At 36.8% G+C, this 23,157-nt stretch overlaps 2 protein-coding genes across 2 annotated transcripts; both read left to right on the top strand.

The window, feature by feature from the left end:
- The first annotated feature begins 71 nt into the window (after positions 1 to 71).
- nf2b (neurofibromin 2b (merlin)) lies at positions 72 to 14,241 on the top strand. Its single transcript, XM_041801641.1, has 17 exons — positions 72 to 373; positions 604 to 718; positions 1,386 to 1,511; positions 2,714 to 2,836; positions 2,978 to 3,061; positions 3,253 to 3,321; positions 5,950 to 6,032; positions 6,185 to 6,260; positions 6,681 to 6,818; positions 7,142 to 7,216; positions 8,606 to 8,719; positions 8,835 to 8,957; positions 9,183 to 9,400; positions 9,830 to 9,932; positions 10,060 to 10,199; positions 10,283 to 10,454; positions 11,952 to 14,241. Exons 2-17 carry the CDS (start codon positions 629 to 631, stop codon positions 11,997 to 11,999), a joined length of 1,782 nt encoding a protein of 593 aa, XP_041657575.1. The 5' UTR covers positions 72 to 373; positions 604 to 628; the 3' UTR covers positions 12,000 to 14,241.
- Positions 14,242 to 17,162: 2,921 nt separating this feature from the next.
- LOC121519184 (heavy metal-binding protein HIP-like) lies at positions 17,163 to 22,091 on the top strand. The gene is made up of 5 exons (XM_041802012.1): positions 17,163 to 17,447; positions 17,619 to 17,702; positions 20,520 to 20,603; positions 20,696 to 20,824; positions 20,931 to 22,091. The coding sequence occupies exons 1-5, from the start codon at positions 17,165 to 17,167 to the stop codon at positions 21,200 to 21,202; spliced, it is 852 nt and encodes a 283-aa protein (XP_041657946.1). The 5' UTR covers positions 17,163 to 17,164; the 3' UTR covers positions 21,203 to 22,091.
- Positions 22,092 to 23,157: the final 1,066 nt, after the last annotated feature.

Below are 23,157 nucleotides of genomic sequence, written 5' to 3'. Positions count from 1 at the left end.
TGCGCAGTATACGTTATCCAGGCTGCTATTCATGCTCCCACCTGTAGAGCGTCCAGGAGTCAAAACAAAAATCTTCTGGAAAGTCCTCCTCATATTAAACAGCAGAGCTAACAAGCTAAAGCATTTAGCTGTCGATAACGCTTGATAAGTTGTTCTCAAGTTTTTTTTACACAACTTTGTTAGTTACAAAGTCTTTTGCCCGATACATTTCATCATGGATAACCTCCAGAAGTTCCGCTGTTTCTGTAGATTGTTTTGGTCCGTTTTCGTGGCATAGTTTGAAGCTAACGCTTTTAGCCAAGCAGTAGTCTGCTAACAAAAGCCTAGCCTTCTTTGAGCCTTGGACGGCAGAAGTTTGTAACTGTGTCCGCTGGTAATTAAATTTATCTGCATTTCAGATTCCTGTTGCCATTAATCATGCTTGTAGTAATAAAGTACCTGATAACTGCTTGAAAAGTTAGTTTTTTATCGCCTGGTAGCTACGGTTAACTCCCAGATCCAGTAACTCATTAATTATGCATTTATATTTTCACTTGTTAAGTGTCACTGTTTGTGCTAAATGCAGGTATATTGTTCAATACTTATTTTTCCTTTTCCCCGCAGGTTTCCTGATAGCAACTCCACCAAAATGTCAATATTAGGACTGAAAAAGAAACAGCCGAAGACTTTTAAAGTCAAAGTTATCACCATGGATGCTGAGATGGAGTTCAGCTGCGAGGTACTACATTTGATGTCACTTTTTATCCATCCTCATGAAAGAGTCTTATTTTTATGTCCTTATTAATGTTGCTTAGCCATGTGCTGCGTTTGTATGAATGACCATTATTGGCCTACATTAGTTAGATTCCTGTATAAGTATACTGAAAATGGTCTGAAGCATCCTTGCACATAATATAAAACTAGTTTTATCAAAGCATGGCGTACTTTGTAGGGACAGCAGGCATTGGGTTTGTAGTTCTGGCAAGTGGCAAGTTGGAGGGAAAGGAGAAGAGTTGAGCAGGAAACAAACAACAAACGGTATTATACTGAAGTATACATCTTACATTGCCTCTTCTAGCACTTGTCTCGGTATACGTTTAAGTATATGATGATGTATTTTTTGAATAAAATGCCACTGTTCTATTTTTGATACTTTATCTTACCATGTCATTTGCATCTTTTTAGTCTAGGGTTAAAGACATCTTCATTATTGTCAAAGTGACCCAACTCCATTATGACTAACTTAAAAACCCCCGAAATTTAGTCAATGGCTTAAATATTTTCCACCAACCGTTAATTGTATTGTCTGTTTTTCCACCGAAAGCATGTGGTCAGAACAGCAGCTGAAACCTAAACTGTTTTCAATTTCATTTATATCTCTCTTCACCCCTGTCTGATCTTCTCAGGTGAAGTGGAAAGGTAAAGACCTGTTTGACCTGGTGTGTCGCACTGTTGGTTTGAGGGAGACCTGGTTCTTTGGACTCAGGTACACAGTAAAGGACACCTACGCTTGGCTGAAACAAGAGAAACGGGTGAGCGAAGAAGAAGCTTCCTATGGTTAATGATGATTCAAAAACACTCAGGGTTTTTTTTTATTTTATTTGTCAGAGTTACATTAAACAAAGAGAAATAAAGAGTTTGTGTTAATCCTTGTAGATTGACAACTTGACCTAGAAATCTTAATCACATAAATCACATAAATAGATAGTTTGATACAATAGATCATTTAAAGATAATTTGATAACAAATATAAAAACAATCCCAGCATAAATAAGGGAATAATGGTCAAATGAATAAAAGGGCGTGGCGAATAAAAGAGTGTGACACAATTTTCTGATGAAAACTCATCTTAGTTAAAAGCAGAGATGGTCATATAGATCACATGACCTACATGAGCAGTTTTTAAAGATTTTCTATATATAAGTAGTTAACAGTAAGTGTTTTATTATTGACATAAAATTAACATCCATTAAAGGAATGGTTCTGAGTGTGCATGGTACCACCTCTGCCTCAATTTTAACCCAGAAAAAACTCTTGACAACATATGACATTAATTACAACCCAGATACTCTGTGGCTTAAATGTTCTGCACACTGCAGAATATTTTAGGTTGTTTATTGCAATTATGAGGCAAATCCAGCATTACATCTTGGAACATGCTGTTTTATCCAGATCCAAATACGTACATTTAAGGATGAACGGGAGCAGCATTTTTAAATTGGTGTTGGCCAATGTCGACCCTTTTGACATCATTGTTTTAGGCAGAGGAAGTGATGTGTCGGACAAATCTTGATCTGTTTTTGTGGTCAAAGATAGAAGAAAATGTAGACATTGTAGGAGTTTTACATCAAAAGAAGTGATGAAAAATCATTGGCTTGGCCAAATCTTGATCTGTTTTTGTGGTCAAAGATAGAAGAAAATGTAGACATTGTAGGAGTTTTACATCAAAAGAAGTGATGAAAAATCATTGGCTTGGCCCTGATTTTTACACTCAGTATATCTCTAACTTCAATAATGTAAAAGAGGAAAAATCCTCATATCTGAAAGGCCTGAATTTATTTTTATTCCTTGTCTGATAAGTTATCTATTGCAAATTTATCACTGATTAAACACAAGTTAAGTTTTATATTGTGCCACTAATTACAATGATCCTGACTTTACACCACAGTTAAAGTGTGTTTCTGATCAAATTAAGACATTATCATGCCATTTTACTGTTTTATTTTTCACCAAGGTTTTGGATCAGGAGGTTCCCAAGGACTCTCCCATAACATTTCATTTCCTGGCGAAATTCTTCCCAGAAAAAGTCGAAGAAGAGCTGGTCCAAGAAATAACTCAACACCTTTTCTTCTTACAAGTAATTTAGTTGATAACCTCTCTTTGAAAGCATAATTTGGTCTGAAACATCAGATTTTGTTGACAGATGTAAATGCTTTAATTGAGCAAAATGTTGTGTACGATTGAATTAAGAATTTTCCTGTGTTCATATTTTTCTCAGGTGAAGAAACAGATTTTAGATGAAGAGATATTCTGTTCCCCTGAAGCATCTGTTCTGTTGGCATCATATGCTGTTCAAGCCAAGGTGAGAAAAACATTTCATGTGCTGCTGCTGTTTGCTTTTCCTTGCTGTTTATATGAAACATTGAATATGATTTATTTTTAAGTTTTTGTGACATGAAAAATTTACATCCTCATCTCTCACTGTCTTTCTTCTTGTCTTTTTCAACCCTTCCTCCTCATTTCCAACCAACTTTTCTTGTATCTCTCTCACAGTATGGGGACTATGACCCAAATTTTCACAAGCCGGGGTTCTTGGCACAAGATGAGCTTTTGCCAAAAAGAGTGAGTTTACAGTGCTACTTTTTCTTCACATTATACTTTAAGCTAAAGCTGGATATAATGGGCTTTTTTTTCTTCATTGTCTACTATCTTTGCTTTTTCACATGACTGAGCAATGTTTGTATGACTTTGTAATTCAATTTAATATTTTTAAAGGATTTTTCCAGATATATCCAGAATACTGGACCTAAGACCTTACAAGTTGATGAACAACACTTCCAAATACCACTGACAGTGCTTCAAATTATACCTGTCTTCTAAGTACATTTATGGTCACTCATGTAGATTTGCTGACCATTTTCTCTCTGTTGGCGAAAAGAAATAAGGGAATGACACGTGTGAAATGAGCTGTAGGTCTGACTTGATCCCAGACTGCCTGCTTGGGAGGCTTCAGCTTCTGTACAGGACATGAAGACTGGGCACCAGTGGCTTAGTTTTCTCTCTTTTTAATGCCAACTTGTGGACAGTCTGCTCTCTCTTTCCCAAACCCTCTGTGTTATAGCAGGGCTCCTGTGGATCCTTGAAAAGTCTTGAAAAGTCTTAAAGAGTCTTAAGCCCAGTTCAGATCAAAGATTTGCGACATGACGAGACCGCGTTGGAATGTCACTAGCAACAGTCACAGCAGTCTGGACCGATACATTGCAGCTTGAATCAAGCCGTCTGATGTAGTTGCCTGTGACTCACCTTGTTTAGTCGCACACAGCTGGTTTTAGAACTTTGCAGACAGATAAATGTGAAAAAGGGAATCAAAGTATTAATTTTGGAAATGAACACCTATCTTTTTATTTAATTGATCATTATGGTAATCACTTGTCATCATTTCCAAGAAGCAGAGAAGTTTGAAAAGGGAAAATAGAAAGGTTTGAAAAGACTCTCTTTTATCCAGCAGCACTTTATAATATAATACATGAGATATTCAAGACTGTAGGAGCTAAATTTGTGGAAAAGTAATTATTCTGAGCAAAGAGCTTCATTATAATAAGACTGATGCAGCAAAGCATTTTTGTGTTTACATGTGCTGTGAAATTTTTGTGTTTGTGATGACAAGGATTATTTAGTGATGAATCACGCTTGTGCACCTGTGTAGGATTAAAAAAATGTTGCACGTTAGGATGATACAAAAACACAAAAAAGTGAATGTGCAGTACTGTCCCTGTTATAAAGTCAGATTTATTGTGTAGTAACTTCAGAAATAAATCATTTTAAAGTCCGTTGCAGCAGTGTGAACAGCAGGTGTTTACATTGTGACAAAGAGGACCGTTGTAAGCAGTTGAGTTTCTACTCATTGCGTTGCAAATCTGTGAACTGGGCTTTAATTGAAGTTTTGAAATTTAAGGCAATTAAAAGTCTTTAAAAGTCAGATTTTAGATGACACATCTGTAGCCGTTCTTAGTTTTCTACCTACATTTATTGGATTTTCAGCCTTCTTTTTGCCTGTATGCTTGTCTACGTCAAGATTAACAGTATTTAAAACAAGCATTGTTTTCCTTTTTCCATGATTAAACTGTTTAGGATCAACTTTTGACATCAGCTAAAATGTGTCATGATAAATATCAGTATATGACACTGATATAATAGACATTTAATGTGCCAGAAATCTTAGAATGTGGGTGTGTATTAACAAAAAGATTGTTTGTCCTATCCCTTTTGACTAACAGGACATTTAATCAGAAAATTCAGTCTGTGTCCCTGTACCAAGAATCCCAACATGCCTTTAATTTTTGCTGCAAAAAGAGGCTTTGATATTTCTAAGAAAAGATCTTAAAATGTCTTAAATTTAGTTTTTAATAGTGTGTAGCAACCCTGTATAAGAGATCATTAGAGTTTCGATTTAGTTCTTCAGTCCATCCATTTTTTCTGGACTTTTATTTATTTATGATATTGGACATTAAAGATTAGGATTATTTTTTGGAGGACCTTTTGCTTGTAACTGATCGTAAAGCTGAAGAGAGACAGGGAATACAGGGAGAGAGAGATGGGAAAGACATGCACCAAGCATGCGCCGAGACCGTGTATCTACCCACGATCGGCACGCAGAGGACTACAGCTTTAGTGAATGGGAACCTGCTCTACCAACTGAGCCAAACCAAAGCCCTGCTCATCCATTTTCGAACATAAATCATTGTATTTCAAATTTAATTTTTTAAAATGCAAAAATGAAATTTGGAAAACGATTCATGTTCAAAAATGGATGAGCAAAGTTAAAAATTGGTTGATTAAATTTTTTTTAAAGAAGGGAAGTGAAACAAGCTTTGGCCACAAAAAAGAAAAATCTCCTTGTTTTTCAGTTTTGATTTTTTGTTTTGTTTTGTTTTTCAATAAAACAGCAGAAGTATAGAAGGAGTATAGCCCTAGTAAACGGGCGCCAGCTCTACCAACTGAGCTCAACTGTCACCTGGATGCAAAACTCTTTAAGCAGTTGTGTTTGTGGGTGTACTTTATGAATGTCATTATTCTGCTGATGATGAATGTTAATGGAGCATACATCCATGTCAGGTGACCTGGATGTATGCTCTGTTTTTTTAATCATACAAAAAAAATGTGTTATCTAGAGTGTAACCAGAACAAAGTCAGTGGGATCACAGGGAAGGAGTATGATAATAATTTCACTGTGATAATGTGTTTTTCCAGGTATTAATGCAATACCAAATGACAGCTGACATGTGGGAGGAGAAGATTACAGCTTGGTATGCAGAGCATAGAGGCATTGCCAGGTATGACTAACCTATAGGACCTTCTGAAATCTAGCATGTAAAACATTAACACCTTCAAGGAAAGGTGCAATCCTAGATTCAGGATTTGCAGAGCTATAAATGTATCTTGAGTTTGATATATCTGTCTTTCTTGTTTTCTGACATCTACTCAGAGATGAAGCTGAGATGGAATATCTAAAAATTGCTCAAGACCTTGAGATGTATGGGGTCAGCTACTTTGCCATAACTGTGAGTATAAATAAACACCTCCTCATTCTGTCAATCTAGGTCAATTTTACAGACAACTTTGCACATTAGGTTGATTCACAGTGCAGTTTTAGGGCATGATATTTAGTCCCCTGTGATGTTTTGCCTTCACTGTGGACATCGCAGTGGTGTTATCAGGGGCAAAGTGAGAGGCACAGATATTGATACTTCATTCTGATACCCTGCCATTCAATGAGAACCCCTGCCACACCAAATAAAAGGCATCGGTATCAGACAAAACACAAACGATAACCCAACCCTAGACGCAGAATCAATGTGAATATCTTTGGGTGTAATGATGGCAGAGCTTTGTTACAGTAGAAATGCACAGAATATAGAAATGCACTGTGAAAACACCTCTTGGTGTCATGCAGGTTAACAGCCTTGATTTTACACTAACAGCAAAACAAGAGGGACACAGACCTGCTGCTTGGAGTTGATGCCCAGGGCCTTCACATCTACAGCCCCAACAGCAAACTCAACCCAAACAAGTCCTTCCCTTGGAGCGGCATCCGCAACATCTCTTACAGCGAAAAAGAGGTGAGAACAAACAAATGCGACATTCTGAGATTACTTTTATCACTAAACTGTGTAAGAAACGTGTATCACAGTTTGTGGCAACAGCTTTTATTAAGTGTTATACTGGATTAAAATTGTGTAAGTTTTCTGCCCCTATCAGCACCTCAGTTGAGACTCTTCTGTTGTTTGTTATGCCAGCATACAGCCGCCCATGAAACTGACAAATAAAGTATTCAACCTTACTGTGGTAAAAGCATCATGGTGGTTTTGTTGTGTCAGAATGATATGATATGAACTGTGCAGAGATCAGGACAAGTGACCTTTGTTAATTTCCTATGTTTCAGTTCACCATCAAACCCCTGGACAAGAAGAAAGATGTTTTCAAGTTCTACTCATCTCAACTGCGTGTCAACAAACTGGTTGGTTCACCTCTTTGTCCAATCTAAAGATCAGCTCATAAATTTAGTTTCCTAACCACAGATATCTTGCTTGTCAAAAGTCCCGAATGATTAAAAGATGTGGGCTGTCTCTCTCTTAAAGCAGTGGCCTATACTCCCTACTCTCTGCTAGAGTTGCTGAGGTAAAGTTAAGGCGAGTGCCCGATGATACACATTCTTTTTACATCAAATTTTTCACAATAACAGACTCTGCCTCTCATTATCATTGAATACTTTTATTTTGAAAAGCAACATGAACTGGAGTGTATTCAGCAGCAATTCAACAGCTCAAGAGTAAGGGGAAACATGAGTTCACACCACACAGCAAATTAAATATTAGGAAGTCTGAAGTCCTTAAATGCAGAATGAGAAAAATTAAACTCAGACTTTTAAGCACTGAACTTCCTGTCATCACATTGATGTAATTGTGACTCTGGTGGTTTAAACATATAGGTCCAGGAGGACAGACGGATGAGTTTTCCATTTAGGTTGAATTTTTTAAATTTGAGACATGATCATCCACATGATCCTAGAGCAGATATTACAGACTCATTTTTCATGGTTTTGAAACTTAATTTCACACTTAATGATATTTTTCATGGCTGAATTGTGGAAAGATTGCTATTAACAGCCTCCTGTAATACAACAAACATAAAATAAATAAATTGTTTACTGAGATTTTAAATTCAGCTAAAATCAGGATTTACAAGAAAATAGCTAACTTATGCTGCATTTTGTGTTTCCCAAACTAACTTTTACGAAATTAAGTCAAACACGAAATGTTCATAGTTTTAGTCTCTGACAAAAGCATACAGAGTTACACATCTTAATTTGTCTGATCAGTGATTTACCATTTTGATGAGCTAGTTAACTACAAGTTAAATCTTTTTGTTCACCTGCAGACTATAATAAGGCTGCTCTTATTATGCAAAAATAGCGTCCTGTTTTATGTTATGTCTTAAATTGTATTTCTGTATAAAATTTAAATGATCAAAATAGAACTTAAGAGTTTATTTCCTCCAGGTAATACCATATAGGCTAATCATAAAAGTGGGCTGACCCAGGCCTGCAAGGCCCACTTAGTGCCATGGCTAGTTTATCTTTGGTGGATGGCAGTGGTTTTTCATCCTTTTTTTTATTTAAATTATTCTTATTGTTATTTTTCTGGCCCTTTTTGAGCCTACCTCAGACAAATATTCCATGTTACAAAAACAAACAAACAAAAACAAAACTTTGTCACAAAGTAAAAACTAAACTAACAAATTAAGATGATATTGACAACAGGAAAGTCAAAAGCTAATGTATAAAACTATTTCAACATCCCAAACTGTTCTAGCCTGGCTCAGTAGTTTGTGTCCCCTGTGTCTCTAGATCCTGCAGTTGTGCATTGGTAACCATGACCTGTTCATGAGGCGGAGGAAGGTTGACTCCATTGAAGTGCAGCAGATGAAAGCTCAAGCTAAAGAGGAGAAGGCCCGAAAGAAGGTTAGCCCTCTTTCTTCTCTACTGGAGTAGTAAAATTAACAAACAAGACAGGATCAACTATAACATGAAAACTACAATCATAGTTACTCAAACATTATTGTTTGTCTTGGTCTAGATGGAACGGCAGATCCTGGCTCGTGAAAAACAGATGAGGGAGGAAGCAGAACGAGCAAAAGAAGAGATGGAACGAAGACTCTTCCAGCTGCAAGACGAGGCGCGACTGGCCAACGAGGCACTGGTGAGAGTTTCATTATAGGTTATGAACTGTTGAACATTTTTGTAAGTAAAGCAATAATATTATGATAGATATAGTCATAGGAAAACGACAAACCTATGTGAGCATAAACATCTGGCAGTCACTCACCTTTTCCTCATCAGTTTAGGTCCAGACCCTGTTCATAGTGCATCTGTTTCCGGTTTTTAAATGCACTTTATTTTTTGATTAATGGTGCATTTTCTCTAGTTGCGCTCTGAGGAGACAGCTGACCTCCTGGCAGAGAAGGCTCAGATTGCTGAGGAGGAGGCCAAGTTGTTGGCTCACAAGGCAGCAGAAGCTGAGCAGGAAAGGCAGAGATTAGAGGTCACTGCCATGAAGACCAAGGAGGAGAAGAGGCTGATGGAGCAGAAAATGAGGGAGGCAGAGCAGCTGGCTGTTAAACTGGTGGAGCAGTCAGAGAGGAGGTATGACATCAGCTCGACCAGTGTTGCATTTGAAATAGCAAATAATAAATTCACATAAATAATCCTTCTGTGTGTAAATACTTACCGTGATTTACTTTAAGTTCAAAATGAGGTGTGAAGGCTAAAATCCTTCCTCGCTGAGGTATTTTCTGCTTGAACTGAAAGGAAAATCTGCAAGATTCACAGCTTTACCAAAAAAATAGAGGGATGCCAAAACTAATAAATCTTAAGTTTAAATTTTTAATCTAATCAATCTGCAGTAAAGGCCATCTTTGGTTCCCACTTTAAGTAATTTGTGGGTCATGCAGATGAATGAAAAACATACTGCATTATTCTGCTCACTTGTTCTCGACTATGCACTCCATATTAATCCAGCAGTGCCTTTAATGATTTCCAGCATCCTTAAACAAACCAAACCTCTGGTTTTAGGTTAAAAGAGGCGGATCACCTAAAACAGGACCTGACTGAGGCGAAGGACGCTGAGCGGAGAGCCAAACAGAAGCTGCTGGAGATCACCAAAACAACATATCCTGTATGTTTTACATTGTTTTACATTGTTGCCTAATAGAAAATTTAGATGAAAAACTTAAAATCTAAATCTATTTGCTATAATATGTGATTTATCATCATGAGTGTATAATCTGTTGTGTGTCATTCAGCTCATAGCAGCCTACTCGACCCCTCCTGCTCCCCCTGCCCCTCCAGAAGCCGTGGACTGTGCCTATGACTCGGCATCAACGCGCCTTGACTTTAAAGACTCTGATATGAAAAGACTGTCAATGGAGATTGAGAGAGAAAGGCTAGTTTAAAATCCCAGCACACTTTTCTGGTTAGACTTTATAGCTCCGCTTGTTAATGATGTGTTGTTGTCCATTCATGCAGGCTGGAGTACATGGAGAAGAGTAAACACCTGCAGGATCAGCTGAAGGAGCTGAAGACAGAGATTGAGTCTCTGAAGCTGGAGGAGCAGCAGCAGCAGGCCGGCCTCTACAACCTCCGCTGTGAGGCAAGGGGATACATTCAGGAGCCTCCTGTGTACATACCTCACAGCAATGTATGTATGAGAGCTTCACATATTTTCTTTTTTGAGTAAAGATAGCAAAAGACTTAGGCAGAGTATAGATTTACTAAGATGCCAAATAGGGCTATTATCAATATCAATCTAAGTCTTATCAAAATATTTGGGATGCTGAAACATTTTGAAAAATCTGCTGAAATCAAGCCAGCACGTTGAATTGTGAGAGAGAGAGAGGGAGAGAGAGAGAGAACAGGGTTGGGAGGGGAAAGAATTTGAGTTCATGGCCCATTTTTGATTACATCAGTTTGAGATTTCTGAGTTCCAAGATTAAATGGAAGACACCTTAGAAATGTTCATCGACCACCATTTTTCCATGAGAAAGACAAGACTAAGACTAGCTAAAAATAGGTATTTGATGACTAAAACTCTGACTAAAAGTACGTTTAGTTTCCATCAAGGAGACCAATATGAGAGTAAGATGGAAGTTGGTTTTCATTGGACATTCAAAATCTGTAATATTTTTGAAACTGTGGGTAAATGTATCAAAACACAGTGCATATTTAGCCTTCCTGCCTCTCAGATAAAGAAAGCCTTTATTCCAGGTTTGGCAGAGTGCATAGACAACACATATGATTTGGAAACAGAATCAGGCAAAGACAACAAATCTTTTGACAAAAGGTAAAAACTAAAATGTGAGGACTTTTTATGCTTAACACTGGACTAAAATGTTATTGAGTTTCCATAGACTAAAAGTAGACTAGAAACTATAAGGGTAGAAATGATTAAATGTGATTAAACCTAATGAGCATTTTAATCTGAAGACTAAAATTAGAAATACCTGCCAAAATTAACCCTGAATCAAACAGTGTTAAAGTTCAGTTTCTGATTAGTTGGGCCCGCCCTTTCCCAAGAAACTTTTGTGTAATGCTGCCATGAATGCATGACACTGATATCTTACAAAAAACTATGTACAAGGGGGAAACAAAAGGAAAAACATAATTTAATCGCAATATTGGGTAAAGCACTACACTACCCAGAAGTATCACAGCAACTTTTTGATCTGTGGACCTGGACATTTCTGCTATCAGATGCTACAACTAAAATTACCTGTTGTGGAAAAAGTAGGTGGTAACTGAGATTTGTGTAGACGAGAACTGGCACTACATGTCACTTGCCACCAGATAAGCCAGTAGAAAATTTTCATCTGCAGTGGCCGGTTTCAACCTGAAGAGGACAGTCAATATACATATTATTAGAGCAGACTGCAGGATTCAAATACTTAATGTTTAAATGTTGAGATTTGGACCGTAACTGATCAGTATTATTAAATACCCAAATACAAATGTTTTCATCTGAAAAAGGTGAATTACTCCTTAAGTAACTATCAAGCAAGTAAATGAAAGTTGGGGCAAAAAACAGTTTATATAGTTAAATTTTTCATTATTTTTCTGGGGATTAAAAAAAATTAAACATGGTGGCCATGAAATACAGTTAGTACTGAAGGTATTAATTACATCTTGTCTTGTTTTGCAGCGAAACTCTGCGTACATGTCTCAGATGGCCTTCTTTGAAGAAGTTTGAATTCAGTCCTACAGAATGAGGGAGGAGGACACAAGCGGATGAGGCTCAGTGCTCTAGACTGTATGGGTAATTCCCATGGTTTAAAGTAACGGACAGACACAGAAACACCCTGACAGTGTGTTCTTGAAAGACTTTGACTTTGTCCTAAACAGCAGCATCTACTGCTGCTTTGGCTGCAGTCACAGGCTGTCCTGCTTGATGCTAACCATCTGCTACACTACAGAGCCTTTCACATGCCATTTATATTTTATGAACACCTTAACATGTGTGACACAGATCAAGGATCCGGTGCTGACGGTGGCCGTAGAAATAAGTTCTGATTTGCCATTGGTGTTTTATTGTGCTTTAAGGGATATGTAGTTGTCACATAGCCAGATAATACCTTAGCTAAAGTGGTTACAGCATTTTAGAGAGGAACTGAATTAAATATGTCATAACAAGCTTTAGGTCAGTTACCTGCATTAGGTCTAATTCTGTTATCTGGTTACAGTAATTTCAAGGATTAGGGTCATTTTATTTCACATTTTATTTTATTTAACTAACAAAGGGATTCTCAAACTTGGCTTTTCAAAGTAATACCTCAAAGAAAACCAAATGCCACTGTTATTGATCATACATCACCAAGCTATTGTTGTTGTAGCTCTAAAACAGATAGAAACAGCTAAAATCACTCCTGATTAATGGGATGAAATGTGAAAATCAAGATGGTAAACTTGCTCATACTTTATAAAAGTGGGAGGTCAAAAGTTGACAAGCAGGCGAGTGCAGGGAAAGTGTCGCAATGTGACACCATAAGAATTTCAAATGCAGTGTTGTTTTTTTTTGTTTTTCATTTGTCTTCCTGTTCATGAAAATGCCTTAACTGACATTATGCCCATACTTTTTTCAGTTTTATTCTTCATTATGATAGTTACAACTCTTACTCTGCCATTTCAACTTCTTGTGTTTTGTGCTCTTGACTGATCAGTGCCTTAAACTTTTTTATGTTATTAACTGAGTTTCTTGGGTTTCAGTTTGTTCTGTTTTTATTATTTTCTAGGCTTAGAGTTACATTCATTCGGGGGGTTTTGTCACATCCTGACTGTTTGAAAATACAGCTGATTGATGGCTTTCCATTGTGCCTTTTATCCTCAGCTTATGTCCTTCTCAGGGTGTTGGAGACAATCACTGCAGCTAGAGTCTCTTTGTGTGTTTTCCCCTGAGTTATGGCTCAATATCTGCTAATGTTTACTCTTAAAAAGGTTATTTTTAAGCCCCAAAGTAGGCCATGTTTTGAAAACAGTGCATGCACTTCATTTGAAAAATGCAGATTGATCAACCTGAGTAAACATCTATTCTCGACACTCCTCATTAGATCCTATAAAAGGGAGAGGCTGAATGCTAGTTGCCCATCCAGAGACCCTTAACATTTGCTTATTTGGACCTGTATAACTTGTATAACATTGTTATAAACTGAACATTGATGTTTTTTCTGGCGATAAATGAGTAATGTTGGTCACATGTTAATGAAAATGTGTTGAAAGCCAGATGGGAATTTTCTTTTTTCTTAATGTGCATATGGCTTACATGCTTTAGCTTGTATCTTTAACTTTATTTATTTGTGCTTTTAAATCCCTTAATGGCATCACCATACACATTCTATCAGATCTATCCTCATGGGAGACTCTTTACATTTAATATTTGTTTTTCTTTTAGTTCTGCCAAATTTACATCCAGTAAGAACTATTTAATCTCAGTGTTGTACTTTAAGGGATTTGGTTTACTTTAATGTGGCATCAATTCTCATGCTCAACTAAGTGCTTTTTAAATGTTTTGTAACCACAAGTTATTTGTATTTGTCTTGTTATTTCAGCAGTGATTTTACTGTGTATGATTCTTACTTTTTTCTGATGAGTTGCAGACAAAAGGAGCTTTTTTTCAGTTTTTGCTTCTTTGTGCCAGAAATACATAGGCAACACCCTACAAGGCCACACAATGCTCTATATGGGGTGTTTCAGTTTCAGGGCATGATTAGACATTTATAATTTTCATCTAAATATGCATTAAATTCCATATACTGCTTTTCAAAAAGTATGCTGGTTGGCTGATGTGAACCTTTTAGCAGGATATCTGACTCATTGCTAGTTTATCAGCCATCTGGACAAGGATTGAGTGTGCCATATTTCATTGAAGTTTTGCTCTCTTTCAGTGATGAATGGATACATATATCACAGTAGTTCAAATAAAGATTTCAGGATTTGAATGTTTTTTGGAGATCTGCTCACTTGGACTTAAAACTAGAGCTAACTGAAGGTAATCGGTGTACATCTAGTCCACTGTTACATGTGGTTGCAAATCAAATAAATCCAGTTGTCACCTGTAATTAGGGCCAGAGCCTCACAAACGGTATGGAGGACCCACTTATAATTCAAAGGACTCTTTAATTTTTTTTTCTCTGTGTTTTCTCAGTTTTTAGTGCCTAAACATGCTCAAAAGCTCCCAAGACTTGGCAGGTTCATCAGGACTGGTAAAATGTGATTCTGCAGATCTGCAGTCGAGGTGGGAGAAATTGTCTAAATAGCGCCTCCTATCAGCATTCAGAATGAGACGAGTTGGGCTGCAGACCGTACATCTCTGATGGCCAGTGTGACAGACTGTTGGTCTGATACTCTGCCAGAAAGGAAATATAGACTAAAACTTAACTTAAAACCTGACCTGTAAAAACCTAATTACAAAACATTTAATGAAGTTGAGTAAACCATCTTCTTACAGTAAAAAAGCTTGTCTACGTAGCTTTAGTAGCTGTGTTAGCTATGTAGCTAACATAGCAAAAGCTAAGTTCATAAAGCTGCTACGTTGTTATGTCATCTATGTAGCTCCATTAGATTTGGCTATGTTAACTAACTCACATTGCTAAAGCAAACTTTGTTACTTTGCCTCATGCAGTAACCTTAATTACGCACCTAGGTTAGTTTTGGATTGAGCTGAGCTTTAAGCAAGCCACTGTTCAAGTAAATACTTCTTAAATAGGTCCATGATTTAATCCGGGGTTAGACCTCTAAACTTTCTCTACCTTTTCTTGATGAAATGTTTTTCAGACTGTAATGTTTGCAATATTGTTAACTCATCTAACTTCATGAAATGTAATTTCATGAATAAAATGTAATTATTTAATTTTCAGTCTTAAACTAGAAATATATTTTAACCGAAAAGTACGGTATGCCCGTTCTCAGGTACACGGTGTCACAGATGAATCGTCTGTAAGAGTGGTCTGCAGCCAGATTGTCTTGTCTACAAAGTGGCATCCCCTTCAGTGAGTTTCTCCCTTAATGATGAAATTTGGTACGCATAGCTGGCATCCTGAGACCTTAAAAGTTGTTATGGTGAATTCCCAAGAAGAAGTCTACTATTTTGAATAAAGTAGAATTTTTTACTGACCATTTTCAAGGGATCTTCTGGGTTTAATTCTTCATTGGAGGTTTGTCCAATCCAGCTAAATTTTGTTTTACAGCTTAAAGAGACCATCATTATAAAAGATTATTCTGTTTTTATACCAAAGCTCAATGGACAAGCATATTTGAAATGGCATATTTGACAAGTAAAGGGAATAGTTTTTATCTCAGCTGTAAATGGTCAGATCTTACCCAAACTTCATGTAGATTCAAGGCTCTGGCCCTGTACCAATTCACACAGTTGCCGTTTCTCAAAGTCCAGGATAATTGCTCTGTAAGAAGGATCCTTCTAAGTCAGGTCCTTTGAAGGTGAAGCAAGAGTCCTCCCTGGCAGCTGTTAGACACACATTTAGAAGAGGCTAGCGACTGTGCGTGATTACGTCATGGATATGGATATATACCCAGCAGCAGCAGAAGCCAAATTGGAAAGGGTACTGACAACAGCACTGTAACTTTGTTACAGAACATTATTCATATACAGCAATTGAAAGTGCTTTACAGAGCCAAAACAAGGCATCTCAAACATCAAGAGCATCAAAAAAAATCCCTGAATATATAAAACACTACATAAAAAAATCAAAATACAGGATTAAAAAATCATATAATTAGCTGAAATTTGAGAAAATATTACAGCTGTTGAAATCAAAATTCATAAAGACAGCAAAAAGGGTCATTTTCAAATAATAGCTCAATTAGAAACCAATACTAATTAAATTAAAACAGGGTTTAAAGAAGATCTGGGGGAACTGGACTTAAATGCAGTGAATGAAATAGGTTTAAGATCCGTTTCGAAAGAGCTAAGAGATTTGGAAAGGCTCAGCTTCTCTGGTCTTTGTTCCACTGGTGTGGGACATACAAACTAAAAGTTCATTCACACTGCTTGGTTTTGGTTCCTGGAACAGTTGGTATACCAGTCCCAGAAGACCAAAGGGGGTCAGGATACTTCATAAGGAACTTAAAAAAATCAGATTGGTATTTTGGCCAAGTGTGTTTAATGCTTTATGTACTACCATCAGGATTTAAGAATCTATCGTTTGACTCACAGGAGGCCAGCGTACAGATCTGGGGACAGGTGTAATGGGTTCTGATGTGTTTAGGACTCTGGGTGCAGCTTTCTGAAGGATTTTTTTTAACAGACCCCTGAAAACACCATTACCAGTCAGATAAGCATGCTGTCCACTTTATCAAGGACTACACAGAACTTGTAAAAAGGAAAAAAAGAAACATTTCACTGTTGTTCAGTTAGCTTTAATGAGATTAACACTTTATGCAGCATTGTCTGTTGACATACTTGATTTTCATTGGCTGTAGAGTGACTGTAGTTCACTAAAATGATTCGGTCAGTGTTAAAGGCATAGTTTAAGTAAGCTGGTCACCAGCGGGCTCAAGAGAACAAATATTTACTTTCACTGGGCCTCAGTGGCCTACCAAATAATTTACATGACACATTTTTTGGCAGATGAAGTAAAGACTTAAGTTTTGCTCTTTGAATTTTTATCAGACAATCCTCAGTCATACTAAAAGCTGTCAGGATTAGTGTGTTTCTCTCTGTGTTTATATCAGCTTGCGATTTCTCACCAGAGTTCATATCACATCATCCAAGGCCTTAATTTAGACTGCCAAACAGAAAAACATGTGCTGCTTTTCCCATTCATCCATCCAGATGAACCTTGAATACCAAATAAAACTAGCCAACTCTTCCTCCGCCTGTCTGTGGAGACATCTAGTGTGATGATGAGGGTTGCTGTAGGTTTGCTGTTTCTGCTGCACTGCCTGTCAGGCTCACAGGCTCAGGGGGAGGATGGACGCCTCTCTGAGGGAGGGAATACCTCAAAGCAAACCACCCCTGATATCTGGGCAGAGGTAAAGGCATTGAGAGACATGGTGGTACAGCTCAATGTAGAGCAGAGGTACCTGGAGGCCATAGTGAAGGAAAGTGAGAGCCAGGTGGAGGAACTGAGAGTAGAGCTGATCATCACCAAGATGCATGTGGAGCAGCTGCAGACAGAGAATTCAGGTAAAGACTTCTAAATCCCAGAAAATGTTGACGATGGTGACTTATGAACTCTAAGAGACTCATTTTAAGTGTGTCAGATAGGATGATTTAAATAACTTTACTGAAGCCAACAGAAGCTAATGTGTCTTTTAAAATGTTTATGAACTCAACAAAATCCAAACCCTTTTTCAGCCCAGGCTGCAGGACTGCAGTCTTTGGAAACTATGCTGTCGGCCACTGAGAGCAGAACATCAGCATTAGAAAAGGAGAGTACAGGTATTTCACTGATAAACAGTATAGTTTAAAAGCTCTTACATGTTTCCCTTAGGTGTTATTTTTTCTTGTGTAGAACATTGCATATGCACCGTGATGAATGCAGTTTTGTTCAAATTCAGTTGAGAATTACTTGGGGCTCCAGGCCAGTAGGGGGCTCTCAAGGGCTACAATCTTCAAACCACAGCAGTGTCTAAAGTTTGTTATGACTGAAACCTTTCTAGACAGCCCAATCTGACAGCATTCAGTCTCAGTGCAATGCTGGTTGTCACATACATTAGTCACTAAAAGTCACCAAAGAGAAATAAGGAGGTGGTAGATACCTGGGAGAAAGCAAGATTAATGTTTGTCAGTATGTTTTTATGTGGCAATGTCTAAGCTGAGCAACCACCTTGTGCACATTACATGTTTTTTTTAATAACACTTCTTTTTAGTGAGCCCTAATTACCTTACCTTAGTAATTAAAAAGTCATTTTAGTGTAACAAGTATCATTTAGTATAATTACTCAAGAGTGAGGTGGTAATACCCTAGTAATAACTTGGCAATATTAAGTACATATTTACCTAGTAATGATGTATTAATTATACAGTAATTCCTTCTAATATTGTGGCAATATCCCAGTCATTAGGGGGTATTTTACCAAGTAATTTCTTAGACATTAGATTTTTTAATTTTCTGTATAAGTTGCTGTATTATTTTCAAGCAAATTTTAGGTAATTTCTGAATGCCTTCATTCCTAATAAAAAAAAACTTGTAGTTATTTCTAGTAATTTTTCTGTCACTTAAAAAAATGGATTGGAATTTAATAGGACAAAATCTGGATTAAAAGTGGCAAAAACCATCAGACAAATGCTGAAAATGGGTTTAAAGTGGCAAAAATGGGCATAACAAACAGTGAAACGCAGTTAAACCAGCAGAAATGGACTTGAGAAGTAATGAAAAGTGATAAATAGTGGCAAATATGAGTAAATAGGCAACAATCGGGGGAAAGTGGCAAAAATGGGCAGAAAGTGAGATAAGATAGGAAAAAAGTGGTGAGTGGTAGAAATGGGTGGAAAAGGTGGTTTAAAAACTGGCACAAAAAATAGTTTCAACATTAATAGACATCAATAAATCACATTTTCAGCTCCAAATGAAGTTACTGTAGCCAGGACATTTACACCAATGCCCCTGATCCTAAACACGTTAATACCATCAATAAATCACAACTGGGGAGGGCTAATTTTTATGAGACTTAAAGTCTCAGTGGTTTTAACAGCTGCTTTGGCTGAGCAGCTTGAAATAATGGTGTTCTCTCTACTTACCTGTTTCAGACATTGCCCTGGTGCGCTTGTGAAGACATCTGAAGTACAAATGAGAATAATCTTTAGTCTTTCTTAAGACAAACATTTGATGAAAGTTTATGTTGTAGTTTTACTGAATGATAAAGGTGAATTAGCAATAAGCCTCCTGAGTTTTAAAGCAAGGTGGTCTTCAGCTGTTTTTAACAAAACAAACCTCTAAACTGAAATCTGAAAACAAAACATTATTAATAATATATCATTGGCAAAAAACTCTTATTTCCAAAATCAACACTCTACAGGGAATTTTTTAAAATGCTGTATTTTTCATTATATTTTCACTCTGAATAGTCAAAGTCAGGCAAATTGTGACATCAGAAAGAATCCTCTGCAAGTCACATTGATCAGTTTGTTTCCCATACTTAAACAGTAAACTTTGTCAAATTTAAATGCCAGCCTTATTTTTTGTCCTTATATTTCCATCAGATTTGTGCAAGAAAGAACATGCTGGATAAATATCACTGGTTCTTGAGAAAAAGAACAAAACAGATTCAAAATTTGACTTTGTACTTTTGTTTTACTTTTTCAAACTGGATATTTGTGTAGGTTAAAGTCTCAACTAGCAGTTGTTAAGGAGCAGATTTTTGATTCAACACTTTTTTTCCAAAATAAGAATTTTTTGCCCATCATATCTTGATTTTTGTGAAGTCTTTAGACACACTGCAGTGTATTTGATTCTTATTTTATTGATTCGAGAGAAATGTCAAGTTTTTACTTATGTAATACTGATATTCAGTTATGACATTTAGTAAAAAAATTAATTATTCAAAACTTTTTAAAAAATCTTAGGATTTAAAAATGTTTTGATTTTAACTTTATGTTTTATTAACCAATTTATATTAAACCAATGTTTTAAATAAACAAGTTAATATTGCTTATATGATTAGCTGTTACTTTGACAAATAAGTAGGAGAAACTCAAAAGAGGATAATGCATTTTGTAGAACAAGCAAACCATCATCTGACAGAGTTGACAAACTTCTGACAGAGTACCAACATCTGACAGAGTATACAAAGGATATAAAAAGTATGGCTTAACCTAGCCCAGATAATGATCTTAATTGACTATAGATAAAGAAAGATAATGAAAATGAAAGGTAAACCAGGCTCTCTGCATGCTCTTCTAGATATTTTTATATATTTAGTATTTTTTGGACCCCCCCGGTTTGGATTGTGACTTTGGCAACTTTTTTTTTTTTTTTTTTTTTTTTTTTTTTAAGAATTTGACTTTTCAGTTGAGCAAAGCTGAGTAACATTGAAGTAGATGTTTGGGTTATGAAAAATAAAGGTTTTCTCCCTATAAAATAACACAAATAGCTGTTAATATCAAACATAAAACATGAAGAATGAAAAGCAGTTGTAGACAGTGATCATCATTTTGTGAATTTTTAGGAACCTTTGTAGCATGAATCAGAATTTGACTCTTAAAGACTGTTACATTGATGGCTGCTGTGTTCTCCACTGTCCTCACATATTTTAGACTTGGAGGCCAGACTGAGGCACACTGAGAGTGAACTCGTCACTAGCAAGTCCAGGATCGACCAGCTGGAAAGAGAAAATGCAGGTGATGATACATGAACAAAAAGAACAAAATTACAGGATACAAAGTCCAGTCCAAATCTGATGTCTTGTTACACATTTTTCTTGTGTTGGCAGAGAAACCAAAGGTGGCGTTTTTTGCAGGTTTGAAAAATGCAGGACTTGTTGGCCCGTTCAACACAGAGATCACACTAAAATACAGCAAGGTCTTCACCAACATCGGCAATGCTTACAATCCGGCTACAGGTAATAAGTGCTATGTAAATGAACTAGAGATGTTGTTTAATGTTCACTTAGGGTTCTTATTGATCTAAATGTTTCTGCTGTTGCTGTTTCTCATATTTCTGTGTAGGTTTCTTCACGGCACCAGTCCAAGGGGTCTACCAACTCCAGTTCACTTTGTATGGCGGCAGAACAAGTTATTCTGCCGTATCTTTGATCAAGAACGGTGAAAGTATTATGTACAATGGAGTGGATCAATATGGCGATTATTTTACTAACTTTGTTGTCTTGGAGCTCTTAGCCGGAGATGAAATTCACCTGGTTCTTCCAGCAAATAATGTTGTCTATGATAGTACAGGTAACCACACCACCTTCAGTGGCTCTCTCCTCTTCCCTCTTTAAGAATACAACAGGACTGATTTGTTTTAATGGGCTAATCTTTATAGAATATTGATTTATCTCAGCATCCATGTAAGTAACAAATAATATGACTTTAATTTTGAATAAAGTCTATTTTCCCTCATCCAGTAAAAAAATTCACATATTATTTCATATCTCTTTAAAACTTCACAGACAACTCAGTGGACAAGTCAGAACTCATCTGAACCCTGCGTTATCAAACATTCATCCTTTTACTGTTCACTTATTTCCTTTAAGATCCATGAAAAGTTCCTTTTTTGTATTTTGTATTTAAGTTCACGTTAAAATCTTCTTCGCATCCAAAAAGGAAGTCAATTACCCTTTGGTTCCAAAATGACACAAAAACTGTTTTTAAAAGCAAAATACTGGAATTTCAAGATGCGATTAAAAAAAGGTGCAATTAGCGCGATTACCTACATGAAATATTAGATGAATCATGATTTGAAGATCTTCTGTGGTATTGAAAGAGGCATTGAAAGTTTGACTTTTACTAGTATCATATAAAAACTTTAAATCCTGGTGTTATGACTCACTGAAATAACCTTATTACACAACTGTGTATCACTCAGTTGATGACCATCAGCAAGAAGAACACACCGTTACCAAGAAGGAATAATTGATGTTTGGTTGGAAATCACAGTTCATTTAATGAACAATACCAGTACAGAACAAGAGAGTTAATGTGCCAAATTAAAGCTGGTGGCTAATTTCTCTCTATAGGTTTTTTTTTTGTTTGTTTGTTTTAGATGACGCCACACAGCAGTGGAGAACTCCCCTTTGGGGAGTTTTGGGGCTTTAAGCAGTTAGCTGCTGTATGTCAAGCATTCAAAGTGCAAAAATAAAACACTCTTTATTCTTAAATGGTCATGGTTTCAGGGGTTTCTTAGCGGATGTCTGTCCAGTCTTGCTCATTGTGACAGGAAATCTGCCTCTTTTAAGAGATCTGGATTTTCTGATTTTCTGGAAAAAAAAAAAAAAGAAATAAAAAAATTTAAAAAACAGGCAAAGGCTTTTTAAATGAACAGTAATTATGGACTTGGCTCCAATCAGACTTTGAATGACCAACTGTGATCATATCAAAACCACAGCTAGGAGTGTGATTGGGTTGATGTCGGTCTGTTTACCGTGGGAGGAGAACAGAGAGGACAACAGTGGTTAAAAAACAAAAAGAAGAAGAAACAGAAAATACATCTACACTCTAGATTACAAGTAAACATGTAATGTTTAAAGGCTGCTGAATGGAAAAGGAAATGTCAACAGACTGGAATGATGAGGCAGAAAAACTTAGTCAGGTACTGTGCTGATTCATTCAGATCAGATGTGGTCATCATGTCTCACTTCACCATCAGTGGAAAAGTTCAGCTTATTATGAGTAATGAAAGCTATTTCACCTCATTTTATGAAGGCTACAGAAGTAAGCATTGCTAGAGATACAACTCTAACTGTAGAGACAGGCTGTGTTTTGCAGCACGCCCCCAGCCGTTCATGTCCGCTTGGCTCCTGCTTTTACCTCAATACTACCCCCTCCAAGTAACTTCATTTAATATATAATGGAACTTGCACTATACGTCCACTGTGGAAGTGTGTCCAGAACTTTTCATCTCCTTCATCTCCTCAAATGCGTCAAGCATAACACAGGCTTCACTGTGTTGTGGCAGTCTGAAATGGGCTTAAGGGACTATTTGTTTTTGAAGGGAAAAAAACATTATTTTTGAAACAATAAAATATTTTTTCATTAATATTGTGTGTGTATATTGTGTATTCTGTGTTTCTCACTGGTGAATCCATCTTGCAAAGCTCCCGTCTGAACCATCTGGGCCCCGTTAGAAAGTGACAGGACCAATCAGCGTTGAGGGGCAGTACTTTCGAGCGCTGTAGAGTCATGGTGTAAGCAAGCAGCAACAAGAGGCCTGTGCAATTATGGAGGAAGACATTAA

This window comes from Cheilinus undulatus, linkage group 12 (genome assembly GCF_018320785.1).
Source record: "Cheilinus undulatus linkage group 12, ASM1832078v1, whole genome shotgun sequence".
In the NCBI taxonomy this organism is placed as follows: Eukaryota; Metazoa; Chordata; class Actinopteri; order Labriformes; family Labridae; genus Cheilinus; species Cheilinus undulatus.
Note: the sequence above shows the minus strand (reverse complement) of the source record. Positions and strands in the feature narration are given on the sequence as shown.

Bases quoted from the DNA above. Each gene is read 5' to 3' on its own strand.
- LOC121519184 (XM_041802012.1), top strand. From the start codon at position 17,165: ATGAGGGTTGCTGTAGGTTTGCTGTTTCTGCTGCACTGCCTGTCAGGC. The intron at 17,448-17,618 runs GTAAAGACTTCT...ACCCTTTTTCAG, and splicing joins GCTGCAGACAGAGAATTCAG to CCCAGGCTGCAGGACTGCAG. The intron at 20,825-20,930 runs GTAATAAGTGCT...ATTTCTGTGTAG, and splicing joins TGCTTACAATCCGGCTACAG to GTTTCTTCACGGCACCAGTC.
- nf2b (XM_041801641.1), top strand. From the start codon at position 629: ATGTCAATATTAGGACTGAAAAAGAAACAGCCGAAGACTTTTAAAGTC. The intron at 1,512-2,713 runs GTGAGCGAAGAA...TTTTTCACCAAG, and splicing joins GGCTGAAACAAGAGAAACGG to GTTTTGGATCAGGAGGTTCC. The intron at 8,958-9,182 runs GTGAGAGTTTCA...CATTTTCTCTAG, and splicing joins GACTGGCCAACGAGGCACTG to TTGCGCTCTGAGGAGACAGC.